At 44.2% G+C, this 20,577-nt stretch overlaps 1 protein-coding gene across 5 annotated transcripts in view; it reads right to left on the bottom strand.

Moving 5' to 3' along the window:
* The window catches only part of hydin (HYDIN axonemal central pair apparatus protein), a 56,332-nt gene that overhangs the window by 28,208 nt on the left and 7,547 nt on the right, over positions 1 to 20,577 (bottom strand). For all 5 annotated transcript variants that reach the window (XM_047333183.1, XM_047333186.1, XM_047333184.1 and 2 more), the window contains 18 exons: positions 15,530 to 15,731; positions 15,106 to 15,292; positions 14,369 to 14,468; positions 13,399 to 13,517; positions 12,589 to 12,812; positions 12,355 to 12,422; positions 12,006 to 12,247; positions 11,413 to 11,513; positions 10,575 to 10,710; positions 10,281 to 10,445; positions 10,032 to 10,184; positions 5,563 to 5,801; positions 5,179 to 5,476; positions 4,943 to 5,086; positions 4,702 to 4,845; positions 3,718 to 3,810; positions 3,315 to 3,535; positions 143 to 314 (listed from right to left, as the gene is read on the bottom strand). In XM_047333183.1, coding sequence (XP_047189139.1) covers positions 143 to 314; positions 3,315 to 3,535; positions 3,718 to 3,810; positions 4,702 to 4,845; positions 4,943 to 5,086; positions 5,179 to 5,476; positions 5,563 to 5,801; positions 10,032 to 10,184; positions 10,281 to 10,445; positions 10,575 to 10,710; positions 11,413 to 11,513; positions 12,006 to 12,247; positions 12,355 to 12,422; positions 12,589 to 12,812; positions 13,399 to 13,517; positions 14,369 to 14,468; positions 15,106 to 15,292; positions 15,530 to 15,731 — 3,008 coding nt within the window. The remainder of the gene's footprint in view (positions 1 to 142; positions 315 to 3,314; positions 3,536 to 3,717; positions 3,811 to 4,701; positions 4,846 to 4,942; positions 5,087 to 5,178; positions 5,477 to 5,562; positions 5,802 to 10,031; positions 10,185 to 10,280; positions 10,446 to 10,574; positions 10,711 to 11,412; positions 11,514 to 12,005; positions 12,248 to 12,354; positions 12,423 to 12,588; positions 12,813 to 13,398; positions 13,518 to 14,368; positions 14,469 to 15,105; positions 15,293 to 15,529; positions 15,732 to 20,577) is intronic.

Here is a 20,577-nt window from a genome sequence, read left to right as displayed (position 1 = left end):
TTATAAGGGATGATGAGCGGGACTACCTCCTGGATTTACTTTCCAACAAGTTAGGAAGGAAAAATATTTGTATGTGAGTGGATGGAACATGTACAGTACATGTGTGTCTGCTCATTAGCTTCCCCACTTCACCCTTGCCTACCTCGTTCACGCGCACATGGCCGGGTGTCCTGCCCGGGTCACAGGCACCAGGCCTGTGGCTACAGCGAACCGGGGAGGCGGGATGAGAAGGTGATGTCGAGGAGCGCCTCCCGTCTTCGGTCTCATTTTGTGGATATTTCTGCTCCTCTTTTTTTTCGTGCATTTCTGACTCTCTGCGAGGGCAACAGATGAACAGAACATCACCAATGTGTATTGTCGATTTTTCCCTTGCAATGACAGCAAAACTGTATGAACATATATTTTATGGGGTGAAAAATCTTCTAACAATGAAAGGGGCACGGAATGAAGCTCCAACTAGAAGTTAATTATGTTATAGTCTATTGTATATCCAATATATCAATAACACAGCGTATTGTGATTCACTCAAGTGAAGAAGAAGAAACTCTTCACCTCCCACATCCCCCAAACAAGTCAGACTCTCATTTCCTTATGTCTGCTATCCTCTCCCCTCTTCCCTGTGGGAGCAGATTGGGCGTATCCATCAAGTTAATTAAACAGAGTGTTCTATAATTAAGACGAATTTTAATAGGGGAGTAGCAGGAAACAGGTCAGGATAGATTGCGGCGGAGTGCTGAATAAACATGGACGAGAATGAAAGAGATTTAGGGAGTGGAGCCATCGCGGAGCTGGACCGGTCAAGTTCGACATTAAATCACAGACTGCCAGCTACTTTATTGCCACAGTGTGTGAGTGTGTGTGTGTGTACATGTAAGGCAACGTTCAACGTGCATTTGTCAGAGTGCTCGAGGAGAACACTTCACTCCTGGTCCTGGCAGAATTTGAGTGAATTAAAAAGTGGGGCCGCCAGCAGGGGGCACTGTTGTATGGTCAATCTATGATGAAAGCTGTTTGTTTTTTTTAAAAGGGACAAGCTGGCCCCGAGGTCTGGCTCTGGGGAATCGCAAATTAGTAGGTCCAGCAATGTAAAGATGTAAAGGGCGAGCAAATTCTGTGGGTCAACGTCTTCCGACGGCAGGGTGCATCTGGGGGGGACGATGAGAGTTTGTCAAGGGCCCATAAAAACCATTTGGCTCCATGCAAGAGGGGAGAAAAAAAAAGGAAGAAGCTTTTAAAAAATGTGGGTCCTCCAAGAAAGAGTTTAAAACCCACTGGTGCGGACAGAGGAACAGATGGTGAGACAGCAGATGATGACTCTGTAAGAGCTCAGCTCAAAACAGAAATAGCGTTCTCTCTGACATTCTTGTATCCGCCTCTCTCTCTCTCTTGCATCTATTCTTTCCCTTCATGTGCCCGTGACTGTGTTTTTCCAATGTTCCGGTGCCTCAGTGAAACTCATCAAAGGCTGCTGAGCCACCAACATCTCACTTCCAGCAGACTGTCATGGAAGAAGAAGAAGAAAAAAAAGGAACTATGGGAAGCACGGATGAGAGGGAGGCTGAAAAACGTTTTTGGTATTATGGCTGCTGGAGTGTCATGCAGAGTGTGTGTGTGTGTGTGTGTGTGTTTGGGGGGGGGGGGCAGGCTCTTGCTGGTTTACATCAGATAAAGTTTTTTAGAGGGCTGCAACGATTAGTTTCATAATCGATTATTCTGTTGATTATTTTCTCGATTAATCGATGAGTTGTTTAGTTCATAAAATGTCATAAAATGTTGAAATATCTTGACCGTGTTTCCCAAAACCCCAAGATGATGTTTTGTTTTGTCCACACACCAAAGATATTCCGTTTACTGTCACAGAAACCCCAGAAAATGTTTACATTTAAGAAGCTGAAATAAGAAAATGTCATAAAAACTACTTGAACAATTAATCGATAGTTGGCGATTGATTTAGTTATCGATTACTAATCAAATAATCAATTACCTGTTGCAGCTCTACTTTTTATCCATTGTACAAGTAGCTACAGTGTAAATAATAAAAAGTGCAAACGAGCATTTCTCGTTTACTTCCTGTAGATAGAGTCCTCTCTTCCTGTCACTTGCGAGAGGAAGACAGAGAAGTTAAGAGTTGACTCTATTAAAATATGCCTCTGCAAAAGGCTGCGGTGTAATCACTGATAGGGATGTAATTAGCTTAACACGGAGTAGATAGTGCGGGTTTTGTGAGCAGGAAAGAGAGACTTTTAGAGAGAGAGAGAGAGAGAGTGTGCACAGTGAGGTCTCCATTTAATTAGCCAGATGGCCTGTGAGACAGATTGTTAAGAAAGGTCACGATCTGAGAGGGAAAGAGAGAGAAGAGAAGAGAAGGTAGAGAGCAGAAGCAGAGGCAAGAGGAAGCAGGAGGAGACAGTGGTGGAAAATACATTTAAAAAGAGATAAATAGGCTACATAAAACCCTAAGATGAGGAAAAGGAGCAGAGTAAAAAAAAAAAGGAGGAAAAGATGAAAAAGGGGAGGGGGGGCAGTAGGGGGTGATAAATCTTGTAGAGCTCTAGCGTTTAGTTGGTTCGAGGCCACGGACGGAGAAGCCTACTACCGTATTCACAGTCCATTCCAAGGGCGGAGAGGGTCGAAGCGAAAGGCTTTGAGAGAGAGAGGCGCACTGTAACGTTTTGTAAAGTACACAATCAGTAGATTTGTCTCTTTCCAGAGAATTTATAATGAAGTTCGGCTTTTCGATTGGGAGAGCTAAATGTACGGCTACGGCGCTAACTCATCCCGAAAGACAGTTTAATAGACATGATCTTCCTTCTGTTGCTGTTTGTTGTACAGTATAACAAGAGGAGATTAAATCAAAATATTTCCAATACATTTTTTTCTCCCCCCCCCCAGTTTTCTCACCCTGGTTATTTCTAACCTCATCCTTGCCATTTCTATAATTTAGGTCTCTGAATACCTTCTGTGAACAAAAGCCCTCAGTGTGTAGCTTTGCCAGAAGTTCCATAATGTATTACCACATCGTCCATCTCCAGGAATAAAAATACACCCTCCAGGTACATCGTCACTTCGAGGTTTATTCTGACGCATGAGGAGACATTTTACTTGTCCTGTATCTTTAAGCTTGTTTTAATTACCCAACATTTCAGAGCTTTTCTCTCTCGCTGTTGGTCGAATAAATCCAAAAATGTGTATACGGTATGCAGCGGTACCCCACTTACCGTCCTTGATAGTGTCTCAGATTTGTGTATAGCATATACACAAGTATAGATGTAAACTGATAAAACAGTGGTGTTTTTTTAGAATACCAAACATACCTGACGTCACTGTGTCCCTGCTCCTCCACGAAGGCCCAGCGATAGGACACGGGCAGCGGGGAGCAGTTGGTGATTGTGACTGTTCGATGAGTCTCAGTGTAGTTGCGCACGCAGCCAAAGTCCACCGAGGTGGTGGAGAAGTGGAGGTTGGGAAAGTGGACCTCGGCGTGCAACGCCACCCTGTCCTGCTGTGGGTGTCCCTGGTACTGCACCTCAAGGTACTGGGGCGGGGAAAAAGACAAACAAATCAAGGAGGGAAATGGTTTTCTTGGGGGGTTTTTTTGATTTCGGTGGATTTTCAGAGGTCTGCAGTTGTTAAAAGATAAAAGCTATAATTTAAAACCCAGGTTTGGAGTCACTCTCATATGAGTTATGGTCATTTTACAAAATGCATCACTGTTACCTCGTCCACGACTCGTGACACCCAGTCTTGACAGTATTCTGGATGATAGCAGACCCACAGGTCGGTCTGTGCCCCGTCCCCTAAAACCATGGACTGGAAAAAAGACATTACATCAGTAAAACTAGAACGTTAAAACATCAACAGAATATAAGACTAAGGTTTTTTCCTTATGATGTGGACTTGCACACATGATTAAACAAAAATCATGAAATCTTTTTTTTACATCTCATTTTTTTTAATCTGCCAAAGCGTTAGTTCATGACCCCTTTTTTTTTTTTTTTTTTTTAAACGCTCCTACAATTTAATGAGAATATTTTTATATAATCCTGCCATGGGACCCAGGCTTATCAAAATATCCTGCTTTCTCTTTAGCCTCATTCGGAGACCTGCCGGGGGCTTGCGAACTGTTTTAATGTGGAGGATTCCAATAATGGATTCCAATAATACTTTCATACTTCTGATATAACAAGCTCGAACAGCGAGGGAATTGGAATGAGGTAGAAAACTGACATAACGCGGGGATGGGAGAGAGAAGGAGACGGAGTTACAAGTGAGTATAATTGTTTTGATAGAAGTTTTAATAAGCTCACTGCAACATTTTGAGGACAGAGCGAGCCTTACTTGAGTGGATGATCACTTTTTTCACACACCCTAAAACTCACTGTTTTTTTTGCAAGAAAGGAAAGTAATTAAGTATATTTAATCAAATAATCTTTGCTATACTTATACTTACTTATATTTCAGATAAAAATGTACATTTTACTAACTCAAATTATGAACAACAACAAAATGTAAACCACTACATAGATACCTAATACTGATATATGAGAACTACTGCTAAACAGCAACTTTAATCCAAGCAAAACCTGTGCGACGACCAAATCTGTACTGTATGTTTCCCCCCTAAAGGAACTCAAAGTGAAAAAATACAGAAACCAACAACAATGAGGAGTTCACGTGAGAGAGCAGGTGCAGAATGTTTACCTTAGTGGTGGCTGAGCTCTGGGCCCCTCGGGCCTCGCACAGAGAGAACGGCTCGACGAGAGCCAGCGTCATGGACAGAGACAGAGCTGACACATTCTTCAGGACCAGCTTCTGATATAGGGGCGTTAGACTCTCTCCTGGGACCTGTGAGACACAAACACACACACACATCGAGTTCAATACAGAAACATAAAGAAATGTCTTTGACAGAGGAATCTCATAACTCCAGTGTTTGACCAACATTCTCGATGTAGTAGTTCAGCTGCTTGGCGGAGATGCTTAGCACGGGAGCGACAAAGCGACAGGCGACGTCCACGGACATGATCAGTTTGTAAGAGTCCTGGTTGCCCACAAAACCACGGCACACCAGACGTTCCCGTACGACCTTGAAAGACAACAACAGATGTATTGTACTGTACACGTACTACAACATGCAATGAGATACAGTGGCTGTGTTGACTTCATGCACTGTGTCACCTTGGGGGAGTCTGAAGACCCCGTCAGCACCATGTCGACGGAGCAGCCCGGCCACAGCTCCAAGCGGGACGGCGTGAGGCTGAACACGGGCTTCTCTCTGCTGGAGGAGAGCACAGATCCGCGACTCTGGACTTCTTTCTTCCTGTGAGCGTTGATGGGGGGCAGGAAGGTTACGCCGGGCGAGTTGTCCCTCTTGCGGGTTTTTGTGCAGGCCGGGAAGCCGTCGGTCGCCCAGTACAACCGGTGGATTTGCTGGCCGTGGTTGGACAGTTGGAAGCGGTACTGATACGTCTCGTGGCTTATACAGAGGATACGAGTCAAACGGTCAGCACACCATTTCCACTTACGGTCAAAATTTGATTCTAATGCTCTTTATATTTCTACCTCAAGTGTGTTCCCAGGTCAAGTTTTGGGGCAAAAGGCCTGTCGCTGACGATCGTGGTGCCCGTGCCCGTGGCCGACAGCTGGACCGTGTGTGTTCGACTGTCCCGGACGGACACTTCCAGCTTGTCCCGGAAGTCGATCGTGTCCCTCAGGTGGGCGACCACGCGGAGCTCCAGCTGGCTCTCTGGTGGCACCTCCCCCTCGCTGGGCTCGACGCGCCAAAAGGACTTCCTGTGACTCTGAGGAAACACAAACAGAAAAGTCTTTGCTGCCATGTGGGATGTCTCTGTCTTTTTGGATCTGCAGTGTGGAAACAGGGGCACAGGAACACGGTACAGCAGCTACTTCTCATGGTGAAATGTGATGCATGGAAATATCTCCCTTGTTAGGGGGCACTTTCCTCTAACTGTCCTCTCCACAGGCCATTGGGATCTGCACTATAGATGGAAGTTGAAAGATAGATGCGTATATCATATAGCTGCATAATCTCATCAACCTCTCACTGCGGCACGAAGCTCCTCGAGGACAGAGCGGAGCAGCCGCTCCCTGCCTGACATACGATAAGATTAAAGATCTCCTTACAAAGACTAAGTTGATGGATGGGAGTTTTTAAAAAAATGTAAAACAGCAGCAACACATGGACAGTTTTTAAAAAACATTATTTGTTTCACATCCACACTCTTGACATGAGTTTTCAAAAGGGTTTGCTGCAAGACAAACTCAATATTTCCCAACTCTGTGGATTGTTCAATTGCACTTTTATTTAAAGAAGCCCTACAGTCACGTTTTAAGATATATAAAAAAAATCTGTGATGCCGAATATTTTGTTTAAGATTGTTTACCCCAAAATTAAATATAAAAAAACCCTCTGAAATGGGGCTGGAAACCATCCACTCTCTCTCCCTCACTGAGGAATTCTGAGACTATGAATATTCATGGTATGCAAATTACACAGGCCCCGCCCACCACAGCTGCTCACTCTAGGTTGACCGTGGAAGAATGTGCGCCAAAAGACGGCTAGCGGCTTCAGCCATAAAACTTTCACCAACTGCTTATGCTAAAGCTAACTGTCTGCTGACACACCTGTCGTCCTCTCGTGGATGCTAACTGCTAATGCTAACGCTAACGGTCTGCTGACACCTGCTGTCCTCTCGTGGATGCTAACTGCTAATGCCAATGCTAACTATCTGCTGACACACCTGCCGTCCTCTTGTGGATGCTAACTGCTAATGCTAATGCTAACTGTCTGCTGACACACCTGTCGTCCTCTCATGACGCACTGCCTCTGATACATTGTTGTTGTTTTTTCTGTATTTGTGACGTACCAAATCTCGCTTGAACAGGATTCGTTTGAATTTCAAATTGCAGAGAAGTGACACAGAAAACTCCTCCTCCAGGAGAGGAAAGTGAAAACACCTCTATAGTGACAACATGTGCTCAGATACAAGTCCTTATAGTCAATGTCAGATATCGTAAAGGACAGAAACGGAAGAAAACACTTTTTTGAGTGGAGGGGGACTTTAAGATAAAGTCCAGTGTAATGAAAACACAGATTTAAATCTCATCTCCAGTCTCTCGGCGAGGCAGATGGACCCTTCACTGTGCTCGCCGTGCCGCATCTGAGCGATCAGTGGTCGAGATCGCACAATCGATGCTCCGTACAGCATGACCGCTGATGGATGGCGGGAACATAAACATTTTAATTGGGATTTTGAGAATGAGGTTTCCTGCAGATGCAATGAAGCTCCGGTACTTTCACTGCCTGTAGGACAAACACAATAGATTGTCGGTCAGCGTAGGGGGCGAAAAATGTCTTCACTTAAAATACTGCAACTTGGCATATGCGTCGCGTTGCCTACTTCCTGTTTCTGACCTTTCAATATTCTGCAATATATTGAACACAGTGGGTGGATTCGGATTGTCCTTCCTATCGTCTTTTCCTATCTACTATTCCTTGACGTCAGTGGAAAACGTCATGAGGTCAAGGAAAGGTGTAAGGGAGGATTCATAGGAATTAGGAAAAGCCGACAGCGCTGCTCAGAGAATCTGACTCGACTTTCACTAAACTAGGTCATTATGCGACGGCGGATGTTCAAGGCCACTTCTTTAGAGAAAAAACTGTGGAGACAGTTTTTGCAGAATTAAAAAAACAATCCTCACACGAGCGCTTGACCAGCAGGTGACTTTGAGACTCCGGATCCACTTTCTCAGCGTTTGTAGGATCGGCTGAAAGAGGAACTTTGGGACCGGTCGATACTCGGGTGATGGTGCTAAAGGGGCGGGAGGAGTAGGGAGAGCAGGAGGAGCAAGGGGTCGACTCCCTGGAGGGAGGCAGCAAGACGCCTGGAATCTCAATAATCACATCAAACCCTGCAGCGTCCCACAGCTTTATTAGAATCGATTGCTTCTGAAAGCAGCACAAGTCAGAAGGGTTTAAGAGTCCAGCAACTATCAACAACAACAACAAATCAAACTGCATAAATCTTGCATCGGGTGCTGCAGTTAGCGCTGCAGCCAAATCTCCTGTCAAATATTATGCTGCACAACAAAATCAATATATATTGTAATGTGAACTGTACCTGGCTCGTGTTTCTGGTTTCCAGACACCCCCCCCCCCCCCAAAAAAAGACAAAAATAATATCTGGATTTCCACAGAGAGAGCAGAAACAAGCTTCCACTAAATTAATCGCCAACTATTTTGATAACCGATTAATTGTTCAAGTAGTTTTTCGAAGAAAAAATGAAAAAATTCTCTAATTTTAGCTTCTTAAATGTGAATATTTTCTGGCTTCTTTGCACCTTTATGACAGTAAACTAAATATGCTTTGTGTGTGGACAAAACAAAACATCATGTTGGAGGTTTTGGGGAAACACGATCAACAATTTTCACTATTTTATGACATTTTATAGTCCAAACAATTAATCGATTAATCGAGAAAATAATGGACAGATTAATTCGATAATGAAAATAATCGTAAGTTGCAGCCCTACTCTGTTTATATCTAACAACAGAAACTAATAATAAAAACTATCCGGTGCTGCGTTAGGTAAAGGGTTGCTCAGGAAAAAAATGTCAGACTGCAGCGCTTGGACATCGTCCAACATATTTTTGATACTCTTAGAAAGGATAAAAATCCTTTCTAAAAGCCTCATTGGGGTGAGGCATAGAGTCATGGTTAGTTTTTCAGAGACGGTCACACGTGTGGATACCTTCTGCAAAATACCCCCTGCGATCCTCAAAACCTATTTGCATGGCTCCCTGCCAGCCTTTCGAGCTGGATGTAATGTTATTCTGGGAGAATCTGCATCGATTGGACGCTCGAGAGTGCAGAGGAGAGGACAGGGTCACATAGCTGCAGTTACACTGGTGTTGCCTGCATGCATGCATGTGTGTGTGTGTGTGTGTGTGTGTGTGTGTGTGTGTGTGTGTTGGAATTCCTGTGCACGCAGAGCAGGAAGTATGGAGGCTCGGTTCCAGTCGCAAGTTTGTTCCAGATGGATATCAGGGCAGCGCTGATAAGCCGATGTGGAGAAGGGGCTTTCAGGAGGCAAGGTGAAAAGAATATGAATATGATGAATTGTGGCTCTCACGTTGCCGCAGAGTGACGAGTTTCCATTACACCGAGCGTATAAAGCGTGATAAATTAAAAACAGGTGGAACAAAGCTACTGGCAACTCAATATGAGAGGAAAAAGCCACATTCTCTTTAGAAAATGTAAGAAGTGAGCACTGTGTGGAAAACTGCAAGTCAGTGTCTTAAAATGTGAGGGTGTTGAAGTGAAAGAGAGAGGGGTTTGGCTGAACCGAGGACATTGTCCTGTAGATACTTCATGCACCGTTTTCTGCATAAAAATGTCCCAAACACCAGAAACGGAGAAGGCAATCAAATCTGAGAATCCTTTTTTTTAATCAGTTTGCCCATATCGTGATCACCTATTTCATTTGTGTCGTTCGGAATCGACAAAACGTCACCGTCAGCCTGGTTTATAAAGAAGAAGAAGAAAAAAATCTTGCTTCAGGGATAGGGCTGAAATTGAACAGGCAAACTAATTATTTCAAGAGTTAACAAAGCATTGAACCCATTAACTGATTAATCACATATCCAATTCCACTGAAAATTAATTAGTCACAGGAGCGGGAGCGACACACACACACACACACACACACACACACACACACACACACACACACACACACACACACACACACACACCACACACTCTGTGTGGAAATCAAGCTGGTGAATAGGTACAGAAATCCACTGCTAGATAATGTTTCTCTTAGTTCATTACCATATTCTCTGTGACTGTGTCACATCCTACTACTTGATAACGAGGATATGTAAAGTAAAGCTTTGTTCTTCTTCATTTTAATTTCAGTAAGAGGTGCTTTTTAATTTGCATGCCTGCCCTTTACTTGTTCAACGTGTGTGTGTGTGTGTCTGAGTCGGTGTTGGCAGTGGTTTGTACCGTGCGAGTCGCGAAGTTCGCCGGAATAGGCGAGTGGTTTGACAGGCGCAGGGTTCTGGTAATGTCCGTCAGAACTGGGATTTTGCCAAAGTCCAGCTGTGGGTTCTGGACGTGAACGACTGGACCCTGCCCGACACACGTCAAGATCACCTCCTAGAACAGAATCAGGACAGAAAAGAGATGGATTAGAAAAAAGATTTCAGTAACAGTATTAAACCTGCACACACACACACACACGTGTCCACTGACCAGTGGCGGCTGAACGCTTCCGAACGTGGCGAGGGGCAGAATGTGATGCAGCTCTCCAACGGCCTTCGCCCGCAGGAACACTGGAATCTTCTCTGACGTGTGAGGAAGAATCACTCCTCTGGGTACGGAACTGCCGAAAAGCAGCAAGGGAGCCTCTTCGCATTCCTGAAAACGGACAAAACAAAAAAACGTTACACGGACAGAAATTAGCCTTTTTTAAGCCGACGTACACGTTCAACTTTTATTGTAAACACTGATTATTGTCATTTCAGTTGCTTCGGTGATCTGTGCGACCTGGTCAAGCACGCCGTAGCAGACGGGCAGAGGGCTGGGGTTGGTGAGCTGAACTTCCTGTTCGTAGGGGTAATTGAGGAAACATCTCTGAAAGTCCAACACCGGAGTCTCCACCACGATCCTAGGAACAACGCATCTGTCATTGGAGAGTAGAGAACGAAAAGATCTGAGGTTATTTTATGAATCTCACAACAACAATCGCGTCGCAACGTGCCAAAAAAAATCAAAACACGGCAGTCTATTAATTAAAACCGTTTCATAAATTTGCAATGACGGTGATTGCCATGAGGAAGTCAGATTACCGTTGGCCTATTTTGAGCGATGGTGCAGGTGACATTCAAATGTATTATTATGCAAATCGGGCTCTGAATATTTAACACACACTCCGATTTTTTGTCGACACCTGTGTGGAGGTTTTTCGGCGGACGCACATTCACGGCTTGTCAAAGCAGCTGTGACAGCCAGAAGCACGGCAGAGGTTACCACTAGAAAAAAACATACCCACTTCCTTTAGTTTAGTTTAAAAGAAAGGGCGATAAGAGGGTTTGTAACAATCAAGATGAACCTCTGTTGCGACTCCTGATACAACTTTAATTCATTTTACGTCAAAGCACATTTTCATCACTTCAGAAGACGTGATATGCGATCTTTCAAGGACAGAGGGTCATTTTTATTCAATCTTTTTTTTGTTTGTTTTTAAAGGATCTCTCCAAAATGGAAAAAGATGATGCACTTTAAAGGCACAAGATTTTTAAAAATGCAGGGAAACTGACCCAATAATCTCAAAACTAACTTCAAACGATGTGTGTTTGAGAATGTTTGCATTTGTGCTTCTGACCTGGCGCTGATCGGCAGAATCGCAATCTTCTCCCCGACACCTTCGACGTCCACCACCAGCCCCAGACTGTAACTCTTCACTGTGTTGGAGCACAGGGTCACCTGTACATACAATACGTACAAAACACAAACACACTATGAGCTTCTAAAGATACATGAACACGACTAACATCAGGGCTGCAACTAACGATTATTTTCATTATTGATTAATCTGTTGATAATTTTTTCAATTAATCGATTAGTTGTTTGGTCTATAAAATGTCAGAAAATGGTAAAAAATGTCGAGCGGGTTTACTAAACCCCAAGATAATGTTTTGTTTTGTCCACATATTTAGTTTACTGTCACAGAGGAGCAGTGAAACCAGTACAATTTTCATAATTAAGAGGCTGAAATCAAAGAGAATTTTCCATTTTTTTCATAAAAACTACTTGAATCATTAATCGATTATCAAAATAGGTGCCAATTAATATTGTAGTCGATTACTAATTGATTAACTGTTGCAGCTCTAACTGACATCATCCACAACAGTCAAACCCAGTCAATCAAATGCCCGTGTGGATGAATGCACTCTAGAAGTATATACGTTAATGTACCTTGATGACGACATCTGACATGCAGCGCAGTGAGCCTGCGGCAGGACTAACGTAGAACTCCGCAGGTCGCGCGCGAATGTCTCTCGCAGCGCTGCCGTGCCAATTGCTCCTGGTCACCTCAGATACCTGTCTGTCACTGGTAACACTGGGAGGTCCCAGCCCATCTCCCAGCACTCGCAGGGCAAAGGTCATTGGCACCAGCGAGGTGTTGAAGAGGGTGCAGGCCAATGTTTCTGGAAAACCTGCAAACGACAGAAAGAGATAGAATGAAAGATGGTGCAGGTGAGAAAAAAGAGAATGTTAAGTACTGAAGAAAAATATTAAAAGGAAATTGAAGAGGAAAACCAACCAAAGGCTACATCTCCAAAACTGAGCTCTGGAACACTGAAGTGGAAAGTAGGACCAATGACGCAGCCACTGAAAGTGAAGACAGAGACGTGAGCCACAAGAAATACTACCAGCAAGTTGAACGATTCGTAAAAACGCACCATGTGTTGAGTGGAAAGTGACTGTATTTTAATTAGCTCCAACTGCCACAGGCTGAGTTTTGCATATTTGTTTTTTTAACACTTGCTAACTGTACCTGAAGGTCAAAGTAAGTGGTTCTGGCTGTCCAGTGACAGTGAGCAGCAAGTCCTCAGAGAAAGTCCCCAGGATGCGACTGTGGAAGGTGACTTCCACAATCTGGCAGGCCCCAGTGGGAACTACACCTTCCTCGGGACTGAAGGAGAAACAGCGGCCGAGCGCGGTGTCGGGACGTGAGAGCCTGAACGGGGCATCGATCAGCCCTTTGTTGGACGCGAGTACCTGGACAAAGAGAAGGATCCACTCAATCGACACTGGAATCATTTTTACCTCGTATGAGCCCCACCATCAGTTGTCAAGTAATCCCTTCTTGATTGGTCAAATATTGTTTTCTTGTATGTATTTTTGAATTTGGGTTCAACTAGCAGCCAAACTTTATTTTTTTTTAACACTTCACCACTGAACTGGGTCCTAATTTCTGACCCAGTTTTTAAAAATCACATATAATTGTGCTCAACGTGAAGCAATGTAGCCATACAGCATAGGCCCCAATATCAAACATGAAACATTTCTATAATACAATTTTTTTAAATCATATTATAGATTGTGTTGATTGAATTTAAAAGCCTGAACTAGATTTTAGTAACCACTGAAGTCAAGCTAGAGTAAGACCACTGAACATGTCATCAGTGATATCATGAAAGGGTTGTCTCCATAAAAATAAAAAAAAGAATGTTGATGTTTACATGTGTTACTGATTAGAAATATAGGCCTTAAGCAACATCAAGCTCTCCACGTTATTCAAAATGTCCTGACCAATCATTTTCTGATCGGACACAACTTTTCCCTTTCCCCTTGAATTTCTTACCTCACAACATTCTTTGTCACCGATGAAAACATTTTGCATATACGTCAGGTCATAGTCGAGCTGGAGTTTAGGTCCTAAGCCCTCGCCCGTGATTGTCAGAGGCAACCGAGAGTTACGGCCTGAGGAGCAGACAAAGACAGACAGACGTGGGAACTCTTCATTACAAAGTCATAGACAAGGGTAAAAAAAAGGCAGAGTCAGAGGATAAGTATATGATTACATTGGAAGTGTAACAACAACCAAAAAATATAAAAAGGATTAGAAAGAAAATTTGTCTCTCACACAGTAATGAACATACAGTATCTAACAGAAAGGTCGCTTTTGAAAAAAACGTCTAAACTTTTTGTGAAACATTTTATTTGCTGTGACCTCTTTCTATCTCTTTCCCCTGTAAACTCGGGCATGAGAGGTCAATCCTTCGGTTTTGCTTACTAAGCTTTTTTAAAAAGCTTTTGGCAAAGTGAGGAATGAGCGCGCAGCTGTCATTGACATGGACTGGTCAGGTCGTCACCTGCCTTTAGAAAAAACATGGAAATTAATGTAAATCCGGCCTCCGGCTCAGAAGACACACGTCGAGGCCACATGCAAAATTTGCCAACAACCTTTTTACTATGACTGGGATGAGATGATATACTGAAGCCTGACAACTGGATTATGAAAATGATATCAAGCAACAATCAGTACTGCAGTGCTTGAAAAAAAACGTGGGCAGATTTTTAGGGAGTTCATTTGTCGTGTTTCAACTGACTTTGATTGTAGATTTTGTACGACAGAAGAGAAGAGAACGGAGGGTTTGTCCTCTGACAATAACTAAACAGACAGGAACGTTTTTTTCTACCCAGACGTGGTATGAGGGGAAATTCATGCTGCTAGCCGCGGCTAAAACTCAACCACGATAACTATTATCGAACCATCGTACGATATTTGAACCCGAAAACGAGTCTTGTCCATTTCCCTCTGGTGCACTGACCTGTGACATCACAATACATGGTTTGTTGGTGAAGCTTGGCCTCCTCAGGCTTGAAGACAATGTAGAACAGTGCAGTGGTTCTGGGCCATATTTCCCCTTCCTGGGCCACGTGGAGAACAAAAGAACAAAACAAAAAAGATTTCACTGAAAGCACGTAAAGCAGACAGAAACGCTGCAAAAGGCACATTTTCTCACAGAGAAAGTCATCGCTTAAGTTTATTTTGCCGACAGCCTGATGGTGTGGGAAAAAAAGAGATTCGAGAAACACACACTAACTGTACATTACTCCTACAAACAGTCTTGTACATCTGTGTGTGTGTGCGTTGGTGGGAGCACAGTACGTGTAGATGACCATTTCTCTTGATTGTCCCTCTTGAAGTTTGTTTTGAATCAAATGTTTTTTCGTTTATCCCACCGTTTCCCTCTGTCCAGGGAACCTGGCTGAGCTGAGCAGAGGAGACACTGGCAGTAAAAAGGGGCGTGGCAGTGTCAGAACAGGTCAGACTACAGTACCTGAAGGTCCCAGGGTAGAGGGGGGGCCCAGTCTGTGACCCCCTCGTGCCAATGAGGAGTCAGATTCACTTTAAATACGAACTACGGAGATAAATCTCAACAGTTCGTGACAGATGAAATTTCAGATCTCATCTTTTTTAAGGGGAATCCTTTTTCTGTCTTTGCAGCTTGCACTATGGCTGCGAGAGGCCGAGGATGATTGAGACACAAGAGAAGAGACACACCGCTGGCTCCACGGTGATGCAGCTGTCCGAGAGGGCCACGAGGCGGTCCCTCGCGGCCCGGCTTCTGCATTCCTGCAGAGCTCTGGTCAGCAGCGGGAGGCGGTGGATCGCCGTGGGGTCAGACTCGCACTGGAAAAGCAAACGCTCTCTCTCCTCCTCCTCCTTCTGCTGAAGCACCGAGCTCTCCCTGGACAGTGGGAGGGAGAGGGGAGAAGCAGGAAGAGAGGGTGAGAGAGAGAGAAACGAGGCAGGAGAAGGAGCAACGAGTTGCCGACAGAAAGAAAGTGATGGACACCTGAGCTATTTCTGGCAACGTGGACGACTGCCCCATACACACACACGCACACGCACACACACACACACACACACACACACACACACACACACACACACACACACACACACACACACACACACACACTACCTCAATAAGCTCAAGTCCTCCTCTTCCTGGCCGGGCCACGCAGACCAGCGGTACCGAAGAGGGATGTCAGTGCTGTTGGTGAGAGACAGTTTGTGAACGCTGGACAGAGAGATGTAGGTCTTCTCCAACGTGACTGAGTCCGGCTCAAGATGGACGTTCAGTTCCTCACAAGCACCGTGCAAGCGGACGTGCACATCTTCACCTGAGCGGGAGACAACAAGCAGAAGCAGCAGAGACATGAACAAGAAGTACAACTTTTTTGAGAATTTTGGACATAAGCGGTCAAAACAGCTTGCGGACCATAAGGAAATAAGAGTATTGGATCAAAATCGCTTTCTGCCCCTTTAACGTGACAATGCACGTCTAAATGTCTGTCGAAGAAAAATGTCACCAGTCTTCTACATAGTTTTGGCTAGTTTAATTTTTACTGCTTGATGTAAGCTTTTGGTTCATTTCTAATAAAAAAAATTGACCTTTAAAGTGTAGTTTAGACATCGTTCTAAACTACAGTGTTCTAATCCTATATCCACTGAGCAGCAACTGCTTTCAGGCCGAATGTGGGCAGGGAACAGAGGAGACCGTCCCAGTGCAGGACGAGGACACACTGCAGAGTCTGAAGGGGTGAAGGGCTTAAAATTATGATGAAGATTTAAGGAGAATACAATTTCCCCAGCACAACACACACACAACAAAAAATAAGGATTCTCTGGAGATACAAGTTTCAAACCGGCACAAGCCATGAGAGAAAAAGTCCTTAATGGTTCGGTGAGACTTCTAATGAGTCTCTGTGGTGGTAACACGGTGCAACGCGGTCGCAGAGAGAAAGAGCAACAATAACAAGCAACAAAAACAATATGCAAAAAACCCAAAGTTTTGTATATGAAGCCGCCGAGAACAAGGTTGTATGTAAATGTAATGAGTTTGTTTACATTCAAATCAGACCGACGGGGGATTTAGCTTGGAGAGAAAAAAAATTATGATTATTTATTTTGTATACATGCCCAGGTTACATTTTTTTCAGATCAGTACACACACACACACACACACACACACACACACACGGGGAGCCCATCTGGATACACTGTCTGAATCCCACTGAGCCGTCTGGGCTCTTCTCCTGTCCCACGCGTTTCTGTTTTTCAGTATCTTTTCCAAAACATTTCCCCGGTGCCGTTTTAAAACACAGTTTACTTTGCTCAATTAAAATGACTTAAAAATGAAAACTGGGATCAAAGTGAATTGGAGGATTTTGCTACCTGAAAGCAGAACAATGGCTAGTTTGTCTTTGGCCAAAAACAACCGCGGCGACTTGGCAATTCATTATCTCCTTACTTGCAACTTCATCCTCCCATGTCCTTCCTCTGATCCAAACACAACAAGCGGCCGACTCCCTGGCTCTGAGAAACATGTTGTTCTGAAATGCAGATTCAACACATGGCAGACATGTTGGAGGACTGATGCTAGTTCTGTTTTTGGGTCCTGCTCTTGGCCGAGTAACAGAAACGTGACTCAGGTTTTTGACAGTGACTGAAATGATTCTAGTCCGCTTATGTGAAATCTAGGAATGTTTAAATGACACGAGTGTGTGTGTCGGATGCAAAGAGCCCAAGATTAGATCCCTGCACGTTCATCCAGGTGCAATGCTGCAATGCAGGCAGGTTCAGGTCTGCAGACCGACTGGAAAAGGAAGAATACACCTCGAAAGTGAGTGCTATATTCATTCATGTACATCGTTTTTTAAACAGCATATTACAACATATGTGGTCGTTTTAAGTGGTAGTTATGTACACGGCCACTAGAGTTCAGCGATGGTCCTGGTAAGGCCATCAAGTAATCGTGCTAATTCCCTGCCATGACACCCTAACCCCTAACCACCACCCTTACCTTTACAAGCTTATTAACCATGCATTTAAAGCCCCAAAAAATCTTTGTAGCACACGTCCTGTCACCGGTAGATTTTAGAAAACGACGACCTTGGTCGCTTATGAGATGCAATGTGGAATATTTAATTCCTTCACTATTTAATGAGGTAAATAAAGGAACATACTCCCCTAAAATCTGCACTAGTAAGAGAGGAGTAGGAATCCACAACATTCATCAAGCACGTCTGAAATTCTCATGAGACAAGCTGCTGTTAAGTGAAGAGTTTCAAATCCCACTCTGCCTGGGCTTTAACATGAGTGATCAGAAGTGATAAATTAGGACCTGAGACACCTCATTTCATTTCTGAGTAACGTGAACGCCTCAGTCATGTAAAACTGCCCCTGTTTGACTTTTAGATGCATCGACGGCAAACTGAGCAGCCATCCAACTTGAGCGGAGGGAGAAAAACAAAAACCAGCCTGTGACAAATGCAGACTGGTAAAGATCTAAACACTGACTGCACTTGCCCTACAGTGAAAAAACCAAAACACACACATTAGAATTCAAGGAGCTGCTCATGTTGGCTTCCAACGGGCCAATTATCACTGAGATCATGTACCTACAGGCAGCGAGAGGGAAAAACAAAAAAAGGCCTGGTTCCATGAGGAACGCCAGCTCCTTCGCTTTTCACTCTGGTACGAAATAAAGAATTGCGACGCCGTGAGATATCGTCCCACTATGTGAGGAGAGAGAGAGGATGAGTGAAAGAAGGAAATGAGGGAGAGGAAGAGAAAGAATCGGCTGATACAGAGAGACAGAGAGAGAGAAAAAAAGCAATTATCTCGCAGCATCCGAGAGCTGTGACAGCAGTCGACGGCCAGGGAGAGCTGCAGCTTATTGCCAAGCTTTTCATCCTGGCGGTCCACCAGCCCCCCGTCTTCCCCCCACGCTCGCTTTCTCCTCCTCCGATTATTTCTCGATGGCGCAACGAGAACTTTTGCAACCCCTCTCGGCTACCTTTGATAGCAGCACAAACAAAGGCTCTGCAGCACGAGTGTGTGTGCGCGTGACAAACATGCTTGTACTTACATTTGAGAATGTGCGTTTGTTTAAGCGCTACTTGCTGTGTGTGTGTGTGTGTATGTGTGTGTGTGTGTGTGTGTGTGTGTGTGTGTGCTTCTTTTCTTTTTTCTTTTTTTTTGGGTGCTGCTTTTCTAAAAGAGTGCCCGTGCTCAAGTTCCCTCGGTGCTACGGGCCTGTCAAAGCAGATGCCTCAGCGCTCCCTAAGAGCTGCCCGTCTTTTCATTTAAATCAGCAGAGTGACAGAGGGGAAGGATGGTGCTGGAGGAGGAGGTGGAGGAGGGGGAGGAGGAGGGTTACTGGAGCAGCACAGTCTTCACTCACTTTAAAGACAGAACACAGATTGTCTAAACACACACCAACGAAGGAGAAGAAAAAAAACTGAGTGTGCTGAGTAAACTATAAATAAAGCTTCACCGGCTTTTGACTGACAAGGGGAAATAAAGATGCAGACGTGACACACAGCACACTAACACACATATTTCACACACTAGGGGGGGGGGATACACGTCAGGCGGCTTCAATGCCCAAGTCTCCGATGGCGCCTTGGCAGAGGCGGCGCTGACCTGAAACATACATGAGAGAGAGAGAGAGGGAGTCGGGGAAAGGTGCTAAATTAAAAATGATAGTCCCTTGACGGGCTGTAAGTGGTGTTCTGGACGTGGGCTCGCCCTCCCATTATAAAAGCTTAATGCGGCTGAACGCAGCTACTGTTGTAGCCATTCCCCCCCCTTCCCAGTAGATCTGCCGGTTTACAATGCAGCACCTGTGCTCCTTTAAGGTCATGCACACAGGCAGAAAAAGGAAAGAAGAAACTCAGAATAACCAAAACCAAGAGATACAGAATGCTACGTAAAACTCCTCCATCGAGTCTCTGCTCTCCGCTCTGGGGGAACGGCATCACAATAATTAAATGATAAAAACTCCAAATGGATGAGAATGAAGTCGGAGCAGCGCAGCTCTTATCCCGACATTATCCAATCATAAACGGGGCTGTTTTCCTGCACAAGGTGACTTTGTCTTGGTAGAGTTTAAATACTACGACTGATAACGAAATAACTGTCGCATCAGCACGCTGCTGAATGTTTTCCTCTCTCACACACTCACACTCACACACACACACACACACACATTGGAAATCGGGGTAGTGCTCTGTGCTCTACCCAGGAGATGCATATCTAACAAGCTTGAACTCAACTCAACTTTTTTTCTTCTTCTTCCTGCATGGTGCACATCAGTTCTTCTATATTTGTTAAACAATCCTGGGATTTTTCCACGATTTTGTGTCTCTGAAATTAGCTTTAGAGGGGAGACTTTGATGTGGGCAGCTTGGATCAGGAGTGATCTGATTCTGACTGAAGCGTCACCTCACTTAATCAACCCGGCCTGTCCCGTTTGCTTGTTTGCTATTTTTAACTGCTTATGTGCGGTGGCCCAGAGAGCTCACAGCGCTGCAACTTGAGAAAAAACACATGCAAAGAGACAGAACACAAGCAAATTAAGTTAAACATCGTCATCAATTTGACAACACATGCGCAGCATTTAGAAAATTCGCTGCAAATAGGGCGCAACGACACGGAAGTGTCTCCAGAGGACACTTAAAAGTGATGCACACGTCTGGAGGCGCTTGTTGTTGCTCACAGCGCTATTAAAAGGATCTGTTTCCGTCAGTGGTTTTGTAAAATGAGATAAAAATTTAAGTGTTTTTGATTTGTTTTAACGTTGTGATTGCATGATTCAGACGTGTGCATCACTTTGAGGTGTCCTCTGGAGACACTTCTGTTTCGTTAGCGCTTTTTCTTAATGTTGCGTTGTTTGCTACGCATGTGTGGTCAAATTGATGAGGATGTTTTCTTAGTTAGCTCTGGTTTTTACCTATTTGAATGTGTTTTCTTACGTTGCAGTGCTGTGAGCTCTCAGGGCCACCGTACACATGGGTTCAGCTTTTGATGATTTGATACTTTTCGATACTGTACAAAGTATAGTATCGAAATTGGGTATAGTTTGCAGAATTGCTGTAAAACTACTATTCTGGCGAAACTGCATTGAAACTTTTCAGTTTTTTTAGGTTCAAACTAAATATTTTCCACCCATAAAGTGATTTT

The sequence above is a fragment of the Scophthalmus maximus genome, chromosome 7 (assembly GCF_022379125.1).
Source record: "Scophthalmus maximus strain ysfricsl-2021 chromosome 7, ASM2237912v1, whole genome shotgun sequence".
Taxonomy (NCBI): domain Eukaryota; kingdom Metazoa; phylum Chordata; class Actinopteri; order Pleuronectiformes; family Scophthalmidae; genus Scophthalmus; species Scophthalmus maximus.
Note: the sequence above shows the minus strand (reverse complement) of the source record. Positions and strands in the feature narration are given on the sequence as shown.